The sequence below is a fragment of the Diceros bicornis genome, chromosome 21 (genome assembly GCF_020826845.1).
Source record: "Diceros bicornis minor isolate mBicDic1 chromosome 21, mDicBic1.mat.cur, whole genome shotgun sequence".
NCBI lineage: Eukaryota > Metazoa > Chordata > Mammalia > Perissodactyla > Rhinocerotidae > Diceros > Diceros bicornis.
The window spans coordinates 35,735,983-35,756,617 of record NC_080760.1 but is presented as its reverse complement, the minus strand read 5'-3'; the positions used below and the strand labels follow the sequence as shown (position 1 = coordinate 35,756,617).

At 42.4% G+C, this 20,635-nt stretch overlaps 1 protein-coding gene across 6 annotated transcripts in view; it reads left to right on the top strand.

The window, feature by feature from the left end:
• The first annotated feature begins 1,934 nt into the window (after nt 1-1,934).
• The window catches only part of ENPP2 (ectonucleotide pyrophosphatase/phosphodiesterase 2), a 107,120-nt gene continuing 88,419 nt past the window's right edge, over nt 1,935-20,635 (top strand). For 2 of the 6 annotated variants that reach the window (XM_058564847.1, XM_058564846.1), the window contains exon 1: nt 3,299-3,614. In XM_058564847.1, the coding sequence (XP_058420830.1) occupies nt 3,369-3,614 (246 nt within the window). In that variant the 5' untranslated portion in view covers nt 3,299-3,368. Of the gene's footprint in view, nt 2,004-3,296; nt 3,615-20,635 lie in introns of those variants that run through there. The other 4 variants (XM_058564850.1, XM_058564849.1, XM_058564851.1 and 1 more) reach the window with 3 other exon arrangements.

Here is a 20,635-nt window from a genome sequence, read left to right as displayed (position 1 = left end):
AATTGCCTGGAAAGCTTACAAAAACTGATAGTTGGGTCTCACCCCAGAGATAACTGGTTTGAGGGTACTCTGAGCAACAGGATTTTTCAAAGATCCTCAGAGGATTCTGATCGTAGTCAATGTTGAAAAACAGTAGATTGTACGATGGAGATAAAAATAATTAAGGCAAAGATGTCCTGGCACTTGGGGATTTACAATCAACAAATGTTTTCTGAGCGCCTACTAGGTGCACCCTGGGCACTAGGAGTACAGCATGAACAAAAGACAAGAGTCTTGGCCCCCATGAAGGTTCAGACTAGTGGAAGCAACAGAAAATAGGCAAGTAAGCAAACAGAGGAGTCTGTTATTACAACGTGGGATAAATGATGTGAAGGAAGTAAAGAAGGTTCACAGAGAGCCAATTATGAGGGAGAGGATGGCTCCCTCGATTGGCTGGTCAGGGAAGGTCTCTTTGAGGTGACTTTAAGTCAGGTTCTAAAGGGAGGAACCGGCCTTGGAAGATCCATGGGAAGTATGTTCCAGGCAGTGGGCACATGTGGGGAATGTGTGTGTGTTGTTATTGTTGTTGTTGTTGTTACAAGGAACAGGCACGTATTCACACCGCATTGGGAAAAATGGAGTTCATTTTATGGGAGAGACTTGAATGTGTTTATAGGTTGTGGTGTTTTGTTTATCCTTGTATGCCCAGAGTCAAGGATGCTGACTGTCATCTAATAGTTGTTTTATAAATATCTGCTGAATAAATGAACTGATGAAATCAGTAGAGAAAAAATTGAAAGGAAGGGGGATGTTGATGAAAGAATATTCCAGAGGAAATGGGAAGAGAGGGATTCCATAACACACAGAAGGAGGAGCACCTCTGAGGTGGGAAGGAAGGAGTTGAGACTGGAGATAATTTTTCTGGTGCAGGGGCAGAAAGAAGAGATCCCTCCTGATAGCCTCTGTACTCTTTGCTGGGGGAGAGGAGGTTATTTGCTGAAAGAAAGCCAGCTGGGAGTGGGCTCAGGGTTCTAAAGAGGTGGGAATAGTGACTTTGTGTAATTGGAGACGTGGGCTGACCGGGACACTTGTAAGGAACACAGTGGTGCTGGGCACCCAGCTGAGGCTGCAGACCACACACAAATGGTGGTGTCAATGCACACGGTTGTGTGAGGATGTGTAGCTCTAGCAGATAACTTCGTCTTGGGCAGGGGGTTTGCAGATAGATGGATATGGCAGTGGTTGGACAAGGAAATGAACAAACTGAGGTGGAAGGAGAGAAAGATTGAAACTGATATTAAAGTCTAGACTGGGACATAAAGGAAGGAGCTGAAAGATAACAAGTGGAAAGAACAAAGGACAATCCCTAATGAGTCAAAAGCCAGAAGTATGGTGGGAGGAAAGGATTAAGAGAAGTGGAAGGAAAGGGGGTTCCTTGTTACTCCACAGTAGGCACTGCACACATTAAAGTACTTTAAAATTCTTACCTTTTATTGAGTACCACTGTGTGTCAGAAGAAAGGCAAAGGGTTTTACCTACATAATTTCATTTAATCCTCATAGCATATACTATAATCCCCATTTTACTGATGAGAAAACTGAGGCTCAATGAGGTTAAATATATTACTCACATTTTTGTAGCTAGAAAGAAGAAGAAATTGCATCTGTCTGATGAAGCTAGTGCCCATTACTACCAAGCTAAGTTGATATTTTATTTTTCTTGTTGTAAAACAACATATAACACCTGCATCTTTTTCTTGGGAGCTGATAACCTAGGGCCAGTTATATTAACCCATTCGGCACTGCAGGATGAAGTCCAAGTTCCCTAGAGTGACACAGGAGGCTGGTCAGAGTCCAAACTCACACCCTCCTTTCTAGACACAGCCTCCCACACCCTCTGCTCCTGCCTGCAGGAACTATTTTCAGAAGGCACGAGGACAGCTTTTGTATGTGGTGTTATCTGGCTCGGTGATGTCCTTCTCCCTCTTCTCCTGGCTGACTCCTTCCAGTCCTTCCCAACTGAGTGTGAGTATCACCCCCTTTCCCCTTCTGTAAGCTGAAAAAATGTGAATGATGCCACGCGACACTCCAGGTGGCTCTAGAGCATCTCTGCAGACCTCCAGCATAGCCCTCCTCATCACACTAAGATTCTGGGATGCTGACTCCTCGTTCAGGGCTCTCTTCACAATCCCACAGCCCCATCCCCTTTCATCACCTGGAAGGACCCAGAAAAAAGAGAGAAGAAGGCTCTGATTGTGGCTAGTGATGGACTCTTATAGCAGCCTCAAGAATCCCTGACTTGTACCCAACACCTCAGGTGGCCAGTCTGGTTCCCATAGGATCCATTTAGCATCTGGTAAACAGAAAAAATTAGACCAAAGAAAAAGAAAAAAATGTAGTCAAGGGGCCGGCGGGGTAGGGTAGCGGTTAAGTTTGCATGCTCTGCTTCGGCGGCCTGGGGTTCATGGGTTTGGATCCTGGGCACAGACCTATGCACTGCTTATCAAGGCACGCTGTGGCAGCATCCCATATAAAGTAGAGGAAGATGGGCATGAACGTTAGCCCAGGGCCAATCTTCCTCAGCAAAAAGAGGAGGATTGGTGACAGATGTCAGCTCAGAGCTAATCTTCCTCACACACACAAAAAAATGTAGTCAATAAATTCAAGATATCTGTGGATATCATTACCAAGACAGTTATTATATTAAAAAAATTTCTAACACTTTTATAATTCAAAAATTAAAATACTTATAGCTACTGTGGCTTTATATTACTCATTATAATTATGTGTTATAATATGTGTTTATGTGTTATGATTACGTTTGTGTGGTGGGTCACCCAGAAGGGAGGTGGGTGGTTTGTGGATGTGGAAAGGATATGGATGGAGAGGACGCAGATTTCACTTTCTGGTTGGGTGATTGGGCAAATATCTTATTTTTCTGGAGCTTCTGTTTCTTTATGTGTAAAATGGCAGTAACAGGAGAGCCTCCAACATTGTTCTGGAGGCCAAATGACAGCATGACTGTGAAAAGCCCTTTGTAAACTGCAGCATGCTCTAGGAAAAAAAAAATGGTGGTATTATTCCCCAGCACGTTAGAGGACCTCATACAATATACCCTGCCCACGTTTAACCTGGAAACGCTCATTCAGGGAACTCATCAACAACACAGCAGGAAACTTCTGCAGCAAAATCCTTTTAGAAACCGGGAAAGAATCCGACAGAATGAAGGAGAAATGGCAAATCAAACCTCACAGAGACTCTCCTTGAACGATTACGGGATGAAAAATTAACTTGGCACTGTTGGGGGTGGGAATGTGGACGGCTGCCCCGGGTGCCCCGTCTTCAGCCTCCGGTCACTTTCCTTCCCTAAAGCCGTTTTAGTCAAAGGTCATGTGTGAGTCTTGTCAAAGGCCAGCTTCCAATGGAATCATTGTCCCCCGGGACAGCGGCCCCCTGACTACATCTGCATTGGAGAAATCCCAAAAGCAAACGGCCCAGTGCAAACAAGAGCAGCCGGGGCAGCCGTCCCGGGGCAGAGCACGCAGGTCCGCGGGCCGGCAGCAGAGGCCGCGTCCGCAGCGCCCGGGCCGGACCAGGCACCCAGACGCCCGCAGCATGACCCGCCGCGCCGATCGGGTACGGTAGGCGCCTCTCTCTTCCCGTCCTCCATTGCTTGGGCTCCCGGGTCCAAGCTGCTGTTCTGTCAGCCGAGAAACCTTGCAAAGGGCCTCCAGATTTGCCGGAAAACGGTCCCTGTTGGGCTGCGTTCCCGTGCACTCAGCTGGAGCAATTTCCAGGCGCGCAAGATGCAGAGCTTAACTCATTCCGAGTTTTCGTGGCCAGGGAATGTTTGGTTTGTAAATATGTATCTCGTTTCTGGGAAACGAGCCGGTAGAACTTGCAGAGAGGGGCCGTGGACGAGTCTGCGTCCACCGCGGCTCGAAGCTATGCCAAGCGGGAGCCGGCTTGGGCACAGCCAGTAGTCGCGGGGTGCTGTGAGCTCCGTCTTCCCGGGGCCGCGAGACGGCTCCGCGTTTTGTTTATTACCTGTTGGACAAGGGCTTTGCAAGAAGGATGGGGATTTTTGAAGCCATCTGTTTCGGGAATGCTGTCTGGGATCCTACACTTGTCTCCAAAGGAAATAGAATCATCTCGCAGATGGAGGGAGCCCCTTCCACACGGCCGGGTCCCCTCGCGGACTCCACAAAGGAAAGAAAGATGTTGATTGGCGTGCACAGAGCCGGCGCAGCCAGTCTCTCGGCCCTTTGTACTTAACTATTTGAACAAGCCTTTCAAATGGATCTGGCTAATTTTGGATAAGAGTTGAGGGAGCCTGGGGTCTCAATTGGGTAGCCGTGCTTTTGATCTGGACTTAGAAATCTCCCAGGGCAAACAGAGCAGGTGGGGAGGGTCAGAAGTGGCGGTGGGCACAGCCGGTGTTCAGGTGCGAGCGGTGGGTCAAAGGGTTTCCATTGCTGCGCTGCCACATTCTGGTTTCATTTTAACAGGTTAAGCCCAGAGCCATTTCTCACTGATAAAGGCCATGAAAACAAAAGCCTTTCTAGCTCTCAGCAGGACGGAGAGGGAAGCCCGTTCTGGCATTATGTATTTATCACACACCCAGTTCCCCAGAGGACAGGAGGTTTTCCACACGGCTCATTAGATGTTTGTAGAGCTTCTGCTCTTCACCTCCAGCTTCCATCTTGATTTTCTCCTCCTCTTTCTCACCAAACTTCTTGAAAGAGTGGGTGACATTCGCTCTCTCCACGTCCGCGCTACCTGCTTATCCTTCACACCCAGTCAACTGGCATCAGCCCTCACTTCTGAGGACAAACCTTGGTCAGGGCCACCAAAGACATCTTGATAGCTAACCTGCAGAGCATGCTCAACCTTTCCCGGAGTCTTCTCTGTGTCGTTTTGAACTGTTGGTCATTCCTGCTCTATTTTCTTACTCTGCCCTGGATTCTGTGATACCACACCTCCCTGGTTCCCTCTGACCTTTGGAGTCTTTTAAGGTCTCCCCTTTATCAATGTTGATATGTCCCTTTGTTCCTTGACTCTCCTTCTTTTCATCTTGCAGTGTCCCTAGAAAATCTCACCCACTCCCATGGCTTCAACCATTATATACAAATCTGTAGCCTCTTCTGATCTTTCTCCTAAATACCAACATTTTATATAGAACATCTCCACTTTGATGTCCCATGGAGCACCTTAAAATTAACATGTTCAGAACTGAATTTGTCTGCTCTCAGGCGGACTCTTCCTCTTCTATTCTCCGCTGCTCAAGTGGCATTCCCATTGGTCCCAGCCAGACACAACAGAATCATCCTAGATGACTTCCTCTCTTTCATTCACAACAGCTAATCAGTCACCAAGTCCTACCTACTCTACCTGCTTAATACAATTCATGCACATACCTGTGTCTCCATCTCACCTGGCACTGCTTTAGTTTAGTCAGTATCATTCCAAATTTGATTCTGGTCACAACTTCCCATTAGTTTCATTTGAAGCCAGTACTAACCATCCCCATTTCTTTCTAAACTTAAATATGATCATGCAGATCATTTTTTGAAAAGTCTTCAATGGATTCCTGTTTCTTTCCTTTTTTTTTTTTTTTTTTTTTGTGTGAGGAGGACCAGCCCTGAGCCATCCAACGCCAATCCTCCTCTTTTTTTGCTGAGGAAGACTGGCCCTGGGCTAACAGCCGTGCCCATATTCCTCTACTTTATATGGGATGCCGTCACAGGATGGCTTAACAAGCGGTGCATTGGTGCGTGCCCAGGATCTGAACTGGCGAACCCGGGGCCGCTGCAGTGGAGTGCACGCACTTAACCGCTTGCGCCACCAAGCTGGCCCCCCTATTTCTTTCCTTTTGAGAATAATGTTGATGCATACAGGTTCTCTGTGACTTGACTTTTACCTTCCTCATCAATCTCATCTCTTATATTCCTTTCCTCTCCATATTTTATGCACATTTTACTGTATACTTTATGCACATTGTATGCAAATTTAGGCATATTAAACTATTGATTGGCTAAACATGACTTTCCTCCTTGTCCTCCTCTAAGCTAAGAAGTTAGCTCTGTGTCTAACTTCTATTTTTTTTTTAAAGACTCAGCCAAGAGCCACTTTCTCTTGGAAATAACTCAGACCATCTGCTCCTCATCCTCCAGGATGGGTTAGTTGGCCTTCCCATTCTCCCAGAGTTTCCTTTATTCCTTCTATCAATCAGAGCATTTACCATTCTTTATTGCAAATATCTATTTACTTGTCTGTCCCCCACTAATCTGTAAACTTCTCAAGGGCAGGGATCAACTCTTTTTGTCTTAGCATCCTTAAAGCCTATAGCCTGGACCCAACTGGGATGCTCGAATTTGTGTGAATTCTTGTGCAATTCTTGTCAGTGACTATTATGTTCAGGCGTTGAATAAGATAATAGAGACACAATCTATAATACCATATGGTAAAGAATGAAGAATGAGAGTCAACCATGATTATCAGGAAAAGTCACAGTCTTTCACTTATTTAACAAAGGATGTGTTTAGACTTCCTGGGTATTTGAGATAATCCCCCAAGTCTCAGGATCTACCAGCTTCCGCTCAAATCCTCATCTCAACTAATGGGTTTCTCCTATTTCTACCAGCATCTATCCTAACTTTCCACGAGGCCAGGAGAAGCTGCATGAAAAGGCTTTTGCAAATTCACTTTAGCTTTGTGAAGGCAAAGAAATCCTTTTCAGACTAGAACCTGGCATGGGAAGAGGGTACTGAAGGCCACGGTAGGTGGACTTCTAAGAGAGCCTTTTGATAAGCTGGTATCAAAGATACAAGCTGGTGTCTGTTGATCCAGAAAAGGTACGCAAGGCCTCGAAGGGACGAGCAGGTGAGATCTCTTAAGGGCTGCTAGAGAGTAATGGAGGCTTTGGGAGACTAGAGATGAGAAAATGCAGCTTTGATATTCTAAAGAGAGAATTATGTGCATCTGAAACTCTAGACAGAGAAGTGAATGATGAGAAAGTTCTATAGAAAGTTATTTAAACTGCAAATTGTTCTTGTTTGGAGTCATGGTCCTTTTGAGATTCAGATGTACATTACTCTTCTCAGAACAAATGCACAATATACAACACATGGCACTGTTCACAAACTTTCAGGAGGTTCATATGCATCTATTCTTGGACCCCCTTGAGTTGTCATGAACCCCTGGTTACAAATCTCTAATCAAAGGATTAATTCACTCAATACGTATTTGAGAGAGTAGGTGGTGATTACTAGGAGCGAGCATAAGTCCAATTATGCCTATTTTCTCTTTTGAGAGGATCCCAGAGTAATGTGTGGTATTGACCGTGAACTTGGAGTCACGGGACCAGGGCTCATGTCCCTGCTCTGGCACTCACCAGTTGTGTGACTTTCTCTCTGAGTGATAGTTTTATTATCTATTTAAAAAAGGTAACAGATGTGGGAAATTTTAACTAAAATAAAGTATGTGAAAGCACCTGAAACATAGTTATACTCAATTATTATTAATCAATTCAAAACCTTGATTTCAGGAAGGGCCCAGATCTTGTGATATTCTTCTAGATTAGAGCGGTACATGCGGGCTGGGTTAACGTCTGGTTGAATGCATTTATTAAAGGAGAGCTGGCTAACAGATGGGTTAGCAGATGGATGTCTTTGGTGGTCTGCTGCTGGGCTCTGTATTCATTCCCCTTTTATTCTATGTCATTGACATCCACGAAGACATAACATACTGATCACATTTGCTCAGAGAAAAAGCATAAGAATTAGGAGTCCAAAAGCTATCAATCTGTCGTAGTCTATTTTGACTTTTTATTTTTGGGGGGAGTGTACAAAGATAGATATAAAATGTGTTATGCATGGGTCCTAAAAGTCAATTGCAAATTATTGGGTGTGTGTGTGTGAGAGGGAGTGAGAGGTAGAGGGAGGGCGAGGAAGAGGAAGAGAGAGAGGGGAAGAGAGAGGAGGAGGGAGAGAGAGAGTGTGAAAGAGACAGAGAAGGAAAGTTGAAGATAGAAGTCTTGGTCTCATATAGTTAAGGTTTAGGGGTTTAGACTGACAATAAAATCAATAATGAGATGTTTATTGTAAAATAATGTAGGTTTTATTGAAAGAGGTATAGAGTATGGAACATGGAAGATGATAGTCATTCTACTCTGTACTGTGCAGTCTTCATTTAGAACAATTGTATCTAGTTCTGGGTGCTACACATTAGTTCATTAGCATTTTTTGAGCATATGCAATGTGCTAATCACTGTGCAGGATGCTGATGATAACACTGCTGAAAAAGACCTGCTTTCCTGGAGTTCACACTGTAGCAAAGGTGCTAGATGAATAAGCAGGTGATTTTAATTCAGTGTTATACTTGCTTTAATAGGGGAAGCTTAGGTCTCTGTGCAACCACCTAAGAAGGGGTATTTAATCCAGGCTTAATGGGATCAGGATAGACTTTCCAGAGGAAGTGATGTTTAAATTGAGAACCAAAGGCTGAGTGGGGGTTATCAAGGTGCAGGTGGTGGAGGGAAGAGGGTTCCAAGCATAGGTGACAGTCCCTTCAATAGCCTGAGGGCAAGAGGCCTGTTCAAGGCACTGACAGAAGGAACACAGAGAGAAAAGTGAGAAGATGAGAGAGATGAGACCAGAGTGGTGGTAGGAGCTGGAATTTCATGTTGTGGAGCTGTAATTGATCCTTAGGAGAATAGGGAGCCACTGAAGATTGTAAGCAGGGCAGTGTCACAATCAGTTGTGTTTTGGAAAGATCATCCTGGCTGCAGTATGGACAAGTGGAGGGATGGTCAATGAGAGAGAACCACTTAGAAAGTGTTGTGGTAATAAGCAAGAAAGGATGGTGGCTCCAACCAAGATGGTAGCAGGAAGATGGAAAGAGTGGAACAATTCGAAAACTAATTAGGGGATATAAAGGAAACAATGACAAACTGCAGGAATGCTGTAGGAGGGATGGCTGCAGAACTGAAGGGCTATGGTATCTGTCTTTACATCTTTCACTCTCATCTGGAAGGGAGATTAGTATTGAGCTTGTCTCTCTGAGATGGCAGAGCTGGACCAAATGGGTGGGAGATAGAGGGAGATGAACTTCAACTCAATACAATGAAAACTTTTCTAACAGAGCTGTTCCAAGGCAATGAGTTCTTTGTCCCAGAGATATTTAAACAAAAACAAAGGCTTGGTAACTATTCTTGGAAAAGTTGAAGAGGGAGGGATAGGGGTGGCCAGGCTGGAGGGCATTGACATTTCCTTTCAATCCCAAGATTCCAGGATTCTGTGTTTGAAGTTCAAATATCTTAGCCTGGCATTTAAGACCCACTGTGAGCCAGCCCTTTGTAGGGTGGCCATATATCCTGGTTTCCCTGTACAGTCCTAGTGCACGGCTATTGTCTCCTAGTAGCTCTTGAGAGTACCCACTTTCACTCTCAAAAGGGTCTTAGTTGGAACAATAAATTTTACGCTCATCTATCCCCGTGACTTAATAGTCCTGCCTCGTCCCCTAGCATCCTGTTAGAAACCCTGAGCCGCTTGTTACTCTCAGAGCAGACCCGGCATTTTGCTACATGTTTGTTTACTTGTGCCATGTCCTATGTCAGGAATACCCCTCCTCTGCACATTCTGTACACTTCATTGAGAATATACTTTTTCATCAAGGCCTAACCTAAATCAAATGCTGAGTCCTTTATCAAGCATTCTTATAACATCATAGGTTACATCATAGTGTTGAGTACACAATATTTTATACTTATTTGATCTTCTTCTATTATCTCCTAGAAGTCCAGTACTAAGATCTGTGAAAAATACAGTAACCCAATGGTATGAATGGTGCTATATCTAAGGCAATAAACTTTCAGAAGGAAATTTCCATTTATTAAAAAAGTCAAATTTTCATTTTACAAGTGATGCATGCATTTTTTTTTAGAAAATAAATAAGGAAAGTACCAAGAAGAAACAAAAAATTGTCTACAATCTCACTATCTAGAAATAAACATATTAACACGCTAGTGACTATCCCTTCTATATTCTTTTATGCACATAGAGTCTTAAAATTGGAGTCATGCATATGCTTCTGTAACTTGCTTTTCACTACCGATATACCAAGAGTGTTACCCCATGTCATTATATATTTTTCAAAAACATGATCTTCAATGGGTACATTATGTTCCATTCTGTAGCTGCCTTATGATTTGTTTACCAAACTCTTCTTGGTGGACATCAGGCTGTTTCTACTTTTTTGATATTACAAATAATGCTATGATGACCCCCCGAGACACACGTCCGTGTAACCATATATCCATTCTGTGTGGGACATTTATAGTATTTTAAAATGGCAAGACAGTTAATGACTAAAAAAGGATATTGAGTTGCTAAGAAAGCAGGATTAACAAAAAAAGTGTAATTTTATTTTTAAAAACTTCATTCCTATTCTATATTTTATCTATTATAGATAAGATTTTTTATTTATATTTGTGTGTATACTTATTAGTCCTATAATTCAATGAAGCTATTTGATTTGGAAATATGTCAACAATCTGTAGGATTGATGCAGAAGTGAGAGATAACTGATAAATACATTTCTTCAACAAAGAATTGAGTTTGAAATCTAAAAACTTCAGTGTCTCTGTGAGTATCAATGTGACAAATTATTTTTATTGATGTTTTAATAGTTTATAACATTGTGAAATTTTGGGTTGTACATTTTTGTTTGTCCATCACCATATACATGTCTCCCTTCACCCCTTGTGCCCACCCCCCACCCCCATTGCCCCTGGTAACCACAATACAGTTTTCTCTGTCCATGTGTTGGTTTATATTCCACATATGAGTGAGATCATACGGTGTTTGTCTTTCTCTTTCTGGCTTACTTCACTTAACATAATACCCTCCAGGCCCATCCGTGTTGTTGCAAATGGGACGATTTTGTCTTTTTTTATGGCTGAGTAGTATTCCATTGTATATATATACCACATCTTCTTGATCCAACCATCAGTCAAGGGAAACTTAGGTTGCTTCCACTTCTTGGCTATAGTGAATAATGCTGCGGTGAACATAGGGGTGCATAAGCCTCTTTGGATTGTTGATTTCAGGTTCATTGGATAGATTCCCAGTAGTGGGATAACTGGATCATAGGGCATCTCTATTTTTAATTCTTTGAGGAATCTCCATACCATTTTCCATAGAGGCTGCACCAGTTTGCATTCCCACCAGCTGTGTATGAGGGTTCCTGTTTCTCCACATCCTCTCCAACATTTGTTGTTTTTTGTCTTGGTGATTATAGCCATTCTAACGGGCATGAGGTGATATCTTAGTGTTGTTTTGATTTGCATTTCCCTGATGATTAGTGATGTTGAACATTTTCATCTGTCTATTGGCCATCTGTATATCTTCTTTGGAGAAGTGTCTGTTCATTTCCTCTGCCCATTTTTTTGATGGGGTTGTTTGTTTTTTTGTTGTTCAGTTGTGTGAGTTCTTTATATATCATGGAGATCAACCCCTTGTCAGATATATGTTTTGCAAATATTCTCTCCCAGCTGGTGGGTTGTCTGCTCATCTTGATTCTGGTTTCGTTTGTCTTGTAGAAGCTCTTTAATATCAGTGTGACAAATTTTTATTCCCAAGCTAAATATAAGGAAAAGTGGTGACATGTATGTTACAGGATAAAGATAATTCTCTGAAAAGAGGGACATTGCCTAGTGTTTTGGTGTCTAGAGAAAGTATATGGCCATGGCCTTAGATCCTTATTCTAAAGTACATAATTCATCATCTTAGACACTCAACAAACAGGTAGGTCTCCATTGTAGAGTGAAATGTTTTCATATGAGAAGTAGGTCTTGGTTGGGAAAAACTGAATCGGTGATTTTTTAACAAAATAAACGAAAGATGTTGTCATGGATTGAATTGTATCCTCCCCCCCCCCCCCACCCACTGAAGTCCTAACCCCTAGTACCTCAGAATGTGACCTTATTTGGAGATAACATCTGTATTAATCAGGGTTCTCCAGAGAAACAGAATCAGTAGAGAGAGAGAGAGAGAGAGAGAGAGAGAGAGAGAGAGAGAGAGAGAGAGATTTATTATAGGAATTGGCTCATGTGATTATGGAAGCTGAGAAGTTCCATGATCTGTTCTGCAGCTGGAGAACCAGGAAAACTGGTGGAGTAATTCAGTTCAAGTCCAAAGAATTGGGGTAATTCACAGCTGATGGTGTAAGTCACAGTCTGAGTCCCAAGGCTTAAGAACTAGGAGCACCGATGTATGAGGGCAGAAGATGGATATTCCCACTCAAGCAAACACAGCAAATTCTCCCTACCTCCATCTTTAGTTCTATTCAGGCCCTCAGCAGATTGGATGATGTTCACTAGCATTGGTGATGGTGATCTTTACTCAACAGATTTAAATACTAATCTCTTCCAAAAACACCCTCACAGACACACTCAGAAATGTTTTACCAGGTATCGGGGCATCTCTTAGCCCAATCAAATTGACACGTAAAATAAACCATCACAGGGTCTTTACGAGGTGTTCAAGGTAAGGTGAGGTCATCAGGACGGGCCCTGATCCAATATGAACGGTGTCCTTATAAAAAGGGGAAATTTGACACAATGGCACACATAGAGAGAAGATGATGGGAAGAGACATAGGGAGAAGATGGCCATCTACAAAGCCAAGAAGAGAGACCTGCAACAAATCCTTCCCTCACAACCCTCAGAGGGAACCAACCCTGCCAACACCTTGATTTTGGACTTCAAGTCTCCAGCGCTGTGAGACAATAAATTTCTATTTAAGCCACCCAGCTTGTGATGCTTTGTTATGGCTTAATATAGATTTCATGACAACATAATTTCCTTAGCATAGTTTCAGCTGGTAACACTCAATACAACATTATTTTGCTCTCCAGTCACCAGAGATTCTGCTATTGTTCATAGGAATGATAGATGGCAGTGTATTGCTGTTTCACAGTTAGCAGAGCATTTTCATATTTATTATCTCCTTTGACCCTGACCAAAGCATGAGATGGGATTTTTATATCTCTGTTTCAGGGATAGGAAACAGAGGCTTAGAGAGACTATGTGAATTATTCAAGGTTGCACAGCTTGGAACTGGTAGAGCTGAGACTCAAACATGGGCCTTTGATACTAAATTCTGTGTTATTTAAATTAATTAAAACATGATGCCTTTCACCTTGATGAACATGTCAAATATCGTCTTCCTTGTTTAAAGTTTGAAAGGACATGAGTTGTGGCATGCTGAGCCAGAATTCTCTCTTTTTTCTAAATCCCCTGAAAATGATTTTATAATCCTGCTTGTTGGAAGGTATCTGATGCCGGAAGGCACCTACTCCACCCACGTCTTCATTATCAAATATTTATCAAGAATTTAGGTGCCTGTGTTTATGTGCACAGAATATTTCTTCTCCACTCAGAAGCTTTGTTTACTGACAAAACGGGCTTTCTCAGTACACAGTTTGATTACTGACAAATCCAACTGCAAAACTTTGGGCGTGCTGGATATAATTGAGTTTTTCCATCATGAATACAGCTCAGATGTTAATTCAACATGGTGATGTGAGGGGTGCCTAGCGTTTTCCAGGAAGCTGCTTGACTTTAATCAGCAGGAACAAATGCAAGATTATTGCACGTTTTCCTTGGGTGACCTAAGCTTGTTCTTGGCACCCGTGAGCGCAGAGCACTGGTTGTCTCATAGCGTTTGGTGGCTTCTACCCAGGGGACTTATTAGTTTTGAACCTTGGGGATAATTCCATAAGAATGCAATTTTTTTCTTCCCTGAAAGAACAAAATGTTGCTTTGTTGCATTTTGTTCATTGCTTTGAAATGAACAAAATGTCGGGTTGTTCTTGTTATGTGATAAAACCAGTGGTTCCCAAATTGCGGAATTGGGGCTCTATAGGTAGGGTTGTCAGATTTAGGAAAAAACAAATAAACAAAACAAAACAACAACAACAAAAACCCAAGATGCCCCAGTTAAATTTCAATTTCAAATAAACAACTACTTTTTTAGTATAAACATGTCCCAAATATTGAAAATACTAAAAAAGTATTGCCTTTGGTAACACTACCTATCAGGTAATATGGAGGGGTAGATAATTTTTCAATATTCAATATTTCAAAAGTCTGTGAAAATTATACATTTACCCAAATAGGGCTTCAGATGTTCCTGACAATGTTAAATTTCCTTGGTTTTGGTTGCTATTTTTTTGACTTGAAGGCACTGGACATCTCATGCTGAAACCATAATTATACCACATTTTTGATGACTTGTTGTATTCTAGGGATCATGCAGAGCACATATATTATCTCATGTAATCCTCAAAACCAGGGGTTGGGAAACTACAGCCTGCAGGCCAAATCTGATTGTCGTCTGTTTTTGTAAATAACATTTCATTGGATCACATCCACTCCCATTTTTTTCCATATAGTCTGTGGCTGCTTTTACACTACCACAGCAAGTTGAGTAGTTGTGGTGATAGGGGTCGTTGTATGGCCTGCAAGAGCTAAAATATTTATTTTCTGGCCCTCTACAGAAAAAGCTTGTCTGTACCTGCTCCAAAACACCCTTTGAAGGAGTTACTGTTATTCCCATTTTTAGGATGAAAAAAATGAAGGCCTGAAGAGGGAAAGTAACTTGGGCAAGGTCTCACAGCTCTTGGAATTCAAACCAAGATCTGTTGAATTCCAAAACTTCTGTTCCTACTACAGCTGATATGAAGGCTGATTGTCGATTATATTTGTCCTAAATGGGTTTAACAATGGGGAAAGTGATTTGTGATTTCTTATTAAATACCATCCATCTCAAAGACAAGGCAGACGGGATGATGCAATGGTTAAGCGCCCAAGCTCTGGAGTCACACTGTTTATCCTCAGCTTTACCGCTTAATTTCTCTGCACCTCAGTTTCTACCTCCATAAATTATAGTTGACGATAGTACCTATCTGTGTGAGTGTTACTGGGATTAAATGAGATGATGTCTAAGAAGATATTAGAAGAGCACCTGACATGTGGCCCACAAGACGTTTGTCATTTTTATTTCAAATAACTATTAGTTCAAAGCAAGGGTCAGATAAAAGTGTCTGGAAAGGTTGGGAGCATCTGATTGCTTGACAGAACACTTAACTAGGAAGCTCGCAGAGCGCGGCGGCCCCTGCGTGTCAGATAACAGCGAGGAGAGACGCTGTTCTAGCTTCTTTATCAGAGTTGTCTTTGGCTTGAGCACGTCTTTTAGTGTGCGGCTGGCCACGTTTGCCTTGGGAAGGCATGTTGTGAGATGTTATAGGATGTTCATCCAGTGCTTGCTGGACCCTAAACCCCTAATTACTATTACCCCTGATGTTTACAGTCCTAATATCCACTCCCAGTGGCTCCAAATTGACTAAAAATGTAGTCGGGCTGCCAGGGAATGACCTTCCTAATAACAAAAACCAGATAATTTCCCTCAGAAACACCTCAATCCATAATTTGATCTTTAGGCAAAAACAAGAAAAAAAAAGCAGTTTTTACCAGTATTCTTCATCCTCCAAAGCATACTTTGTGTGTGGAATCACTAGGAATAAAATCTGTATGTAGAGCGTATTAAGCATATTAGAATAGCCTTGATCTTTTGAGGAGATTAGGAGATAAAGTTGTGCCCAGAGAGGGATGGGAGTGGAAGGCTTGAAAAGACTGGAAAAATTTTTGACACTGTATACAAACAATTCCATGGCAAGTCAACATGAGGTAACCAAGGACACAGCCGAGACTCCTGGTGGCTTTGCTAAAGTGAAGCAGCACGAATGTGCGTGGACATCATCGCAGGGTTTTGCAATTTGCCCAGCACGTCTTGGGTGCATGGGAACAGGAGTAAAAAAGTGGCATTAGTTTCCTAGGGTTGAGGCTTAGCCCTCCTCTAGCATCTAGAGAATTCTTGAGAACGCTGGCCTTGGGGGCCAACCTGGGGAGGGATGGAGGGAGAAGGCCCCAGCAATCCTGCTGCCATTTTACAGAGTATAGCCGCAGGACAGTTGCTTGATCCCTTTTCTTCTCTGTCTCAATCCTCCACACTCGGTTTACATTGTCCCTCCTCTTTCTTCACCGTCCTCTTCCTTCGTTAATTTATTCAACCAACAGTGACTGAATGTCTCTGTGTGCCAGGCACTGTGCTGGGCTCTGGGGATCAAAGGGAAGGGGCATGGACTTGGTCTCTAACCTGGTGGAGCTTACAGTCAGTGGGAGAGGTACACATGCCAGGAGGTAGAGTAAGGATTGCAAGGCATAAAGGTGGGGGGAGAAGGAGAATAACAAGTTGGAGGGGGCAGTGTGTTTAGGGAAGGCCTCTCTCTGAGTTGAGAACTGAAGACTCCACGAGAGCAGAGAACTCTGATGAGTTACAGTTTCCAAACTCAACCAGATAGAAGTGGCAGCACTGGTTTGAACCTAGTTTTGCCTGACTCTAAGAACTGTCTACTTTTCACTAAATCTCAACCAAAGAAGAATTATACTTGCTATCAAAATGTTTACATTTAGCTGTGTTGTACTCCCATGAAGCAACTTGAGCAACAGTAAGGAGTATCATTCATTCATTTGCCCATTCGGATCATTTACTAGGGGTTATCCACAGTGTGCATGTAAGTGCAAAGTGCAGCTGTGAGCACCAATGCTGAGGAAGGTTGAGAAAAGCATTGTTAGACTGGAGTTGGGGTAGTGCAGAGAGAGTCCGCACGCTCTTCCAATTCATCACAATGCACCCTTTACTCCATGGGATTGTGGCCCTCATTAAAATGCAGGGCATGTGCATCCCATTTGTTTATTCCTTTCAGTCCTAGAAAAACACAAGTCTAATAAAGAGGCACACAAGTCTATCCAGGTCACAAGTCCACTTGGGAACATGGGTATTTTGGGGAGGTTAGGCTGATGTTAGCAGGTTGCCATTGCATCGTGAACTGTGAATGCCGTTTGGCACTCTGGGGTTCAAGGGTGATATTGCCCACAATGCTAATTACACACTGTAACCTACTGCCAAGGCAGGTTGGGAAAGTCTGAAAATTAGAATCAGTAGCCATCTTTCTTGAGTATTGAGATTTCTATCTGTCTGGGGAATGCAGCTGGTCCAGATGCAGAAAGGTCAACACTTTCTATGCCAGATGTTGTAGAACTTTCAGGAGATGATGGAGATGCAATTCCTGTCCTCAAGGAACTTTCAGTCTAGTAAGAAGAATCGCCAATGTAACAAACTCAGCAGAGGAGGCAAGGTGTGGTGGAAAGCCCCTCAAACTGGTTTAAATCCTTTCCCCACCGCTTGCCTGTAGCCTTGAGCAAATTATTTCATCTTTCTGAGTCTTGGTTTCTTCACTCATAAAATGGGATTCTATAACTACTTCATGCAATTATATAACTATCTTAATAGATGGTAACTATTATGATCATTGTTGCTGTATTTATTATTGTTATCATCAGATTATGGAAAATTCCTGTTCTAACACTGACTGGTGACTTTGGGCAAATTACTCAAACTCTTCATCTGTAAAATAGGATATTCCTAACTGCCTTATTTGTGTGGTTCAAGAGCTAACCACATTCTCTCATCACTCTCACCACGCTGTTTTATTCTTTACTTATAGCTCTTATCACTAGTTGATATATTTATATATTTTATGTCTTTTTCCATCCAATAAAATGTAAGCTCCACGAGCAGGCATTTGGGTTCTTTTGTTAGCTGCTGGTGTCTTTTGTGCCTAAAACAGTGCCTGAAACACAATAGGTTCTCCATAAAATATTTGCTGCATAAATGGATGAGTGAGCAAGTGAAAGAATGCTAAATCCTATGTTAAACGTTTAGCAGGTGGTAGGCTCCCGGCACACAGTAGCTGTTACTGTGCTTAGTGTCATTATTATGATGAGAATATGGTGCGTGCTGTGAGAGGAACCAATACAGAAAGATTGCTCCTGGCTCCATCAGGCGGCGATCTTGGTTCTTAGCACTGACATCTCATCAACTGTGATATGGTTGGGTGAAACAATTGGGTCATTGTCAATAGTAAGGTCACATGAGATTAATTGCAAAAATAAGAGTTTCTGAATTTTTATCAATTCTCAGGCAGAAGTGGAAACAGCTGCCAGAAAGGGAGGGAAGACTGGGAAAAGGAGAAAATAGCATCTTGTGCAAAATATTTTGTCACATGAGGCCATAGGCTGCAAGCCCCAAACCTAGGTAAATGCACACAAACCAGCTGCCTTGGTCAGATGACACAAAAAGAGCACCTTGGTACAATGGCTCCAACCTCAGTTGGTGCCAGAGTGAGAAACTGTCCTTGACAGAATCTGTTCTGTTTCTGAACTGTTAAAGGCACTAGAGAAAAACCCCTCAACTGCCCTCCAAATGTGAGACTGGAGGAACTTCTTTTAAAAATAATAACATTAAATGCACCATAGCATAGTGGACTATAGCAAGAAATACTTAGAAGCTTACTTAGAAGCTGGACTCTGGCTAGACAGATTTAGTTTGAATGAATTTGTGTGAACTTGGGCAAGTCACTTAAACTTCCATGAGCCTCTTTCAAAAAGATAAACAATATGTACTTTGCAAGATGGTTGAGAGAATTCAGTGAGATAATTTCTATGCAATGTCTGGCGCATTCAAAGGGCTCAATAGAGGGTAGCTGTTGTTATTAACAATTAACACTACGTGAATTATTTTACTTAAGCCCCGCAACAACTCTCTGAGGAAGATACTGGGATTATTCCCATTTTACATATGAGGAAATGGGGGTTTAGAGTGGTTTCCTAACTCAATCAAGGCCACACAGCTAGTGAGCATTCGAGCCATGACTGTAAGCCAAGCCTGAGAACCCAGGATTTTTAGTAATTAACAAGTTGTATAACATTTCTCATAAGAGCAACAGAAGCTTAACGAGACAACATAAGATCCAGAATTTCTGCATTCTCTTGCATAAGACTCTAGTGGCAAGCTGAGGTCATTGGTTTTCAACTTTGCGGTCACTGTTTACAAAGGATTATAGATCTCTACCTATAAGGCTGGGAGAGGCAATGTAAGGTCAGCTTGTCTTATGCTTGTCTTCTAGATCTACCCGGAGGTATGTTGCTTCATCTCTTGCTTAAGTCCATCAAATGATTTTGTGAAAGTTATTTCTTTCTCCTTTTCTTAGCCTAGCCCTGACAAGTATTCCCTTTAATTGGCATAAACTAAATTGCATATGCCAATTATATATCTATCTATACCTACCTATATCTATATTTCCTTCAGGAGATGAAATAGTAAGAACAAGGTGTATATAAGGATCCTTACCTTTCCTTTAGATTTATTGAGAAAAAAAATTCTGGTTATTTAATTTAATTTGAGTAGCTCTTTGCTGGTCATTACGGAGAGAGAACTCAGCTCCCTAAGAGTTTTAAGAAGAGAGGAAAATAATAAATGCTTAGAGTTGGAAAGGACCTTAGATGTATAGCCAGTCTTCCTCTGAATTTAGATACTTTATAAGGATTTCTGACCCAGCATCACCCAGCCTTTCCTTCAATAGTGACTGTGAGTTCATTTTTTTGTAAGAGAACTCTGGCAGCACTGAGTGCTAGAATGTTCCTCTTCTGAGATGCAACATGCTTCTCTGTAACTTCTAGTTTTGCCTGGGGAAGCGCACAAAATAAAACCCGTATATTTTGTATTGCCCTTCGAATATTTAAGGAAGACAACCACATCCACTTTCTCCCGTCGTCCGTGCAAGGTACCCAGGCTGCACAGTCATAGGTTCCTTAACCACTGGCCATAAGGGAGCTCATTAAATATCCATTTTCTAAACACCAGTCAGAGTGAGAATTTGGAACATAAATTGGATCATGTCACTGCCTGGCTCAAATTTCTCCAGTAGCTTCTCATCACACCCAAAATGAAACACAAAGGCTCCACTATGACCTGTGAGGTCCTACATGAACCAGCACCCGATCACCTTTTTGACTTCATTTGCTTTTGCGCCCCCCACCTCTCGCTCCACTCCTGTCACAGTGGCCTTCTTGCACACACCTGGCTCCTCCTACCTCAGGGCCTTCCCACTTGTTATCCTTCTGAGAGACATCTGTTTCTTCCCTTGCTCCATCCAGATTTTTGTTCAGATGTCGTCTCTCCAGTGAGACCTTTGTTGTCATCCAATCAAAAACAGCTCCTCCCATTACTTTCTGTTCTCTTGCTCTGCTGTGTTTTCCTTGTCGTTTATCAACTACCTCACATTATATTTCTTCTCCCACTAGAATGTGGGGTCCCTGGGGCAGAGGCTTTGTTCTGGTCACTTTGCATCCCCAATGCTTGCTACATACTAGATGCTCAATAGAAGTATGTTGAATAAATAAACAAATGAATGAGTGAGCTAACGAATGGACTGGATAATATGGACTCCTCATTATCCTGATCATGCCTCTCTCCAAGGCATCTAGTTTTATAGTGCCCTCCGAAAATGAGACATACAGAAGTGAACACAGTCTAGATGGAGTCCAGGCAGTGTCGGGCTCAGCTGAACTCTTCTCTCCTGGATCTGGGTAGTGGTCGTTTGTTAAAGGAGCCCAAGATAAAATGAGGTGATTTAGAATTGTGGTCAAGAGTGGGATCCTATAGAACTTGCAGGTAACAAAAACTCTCAGGTTT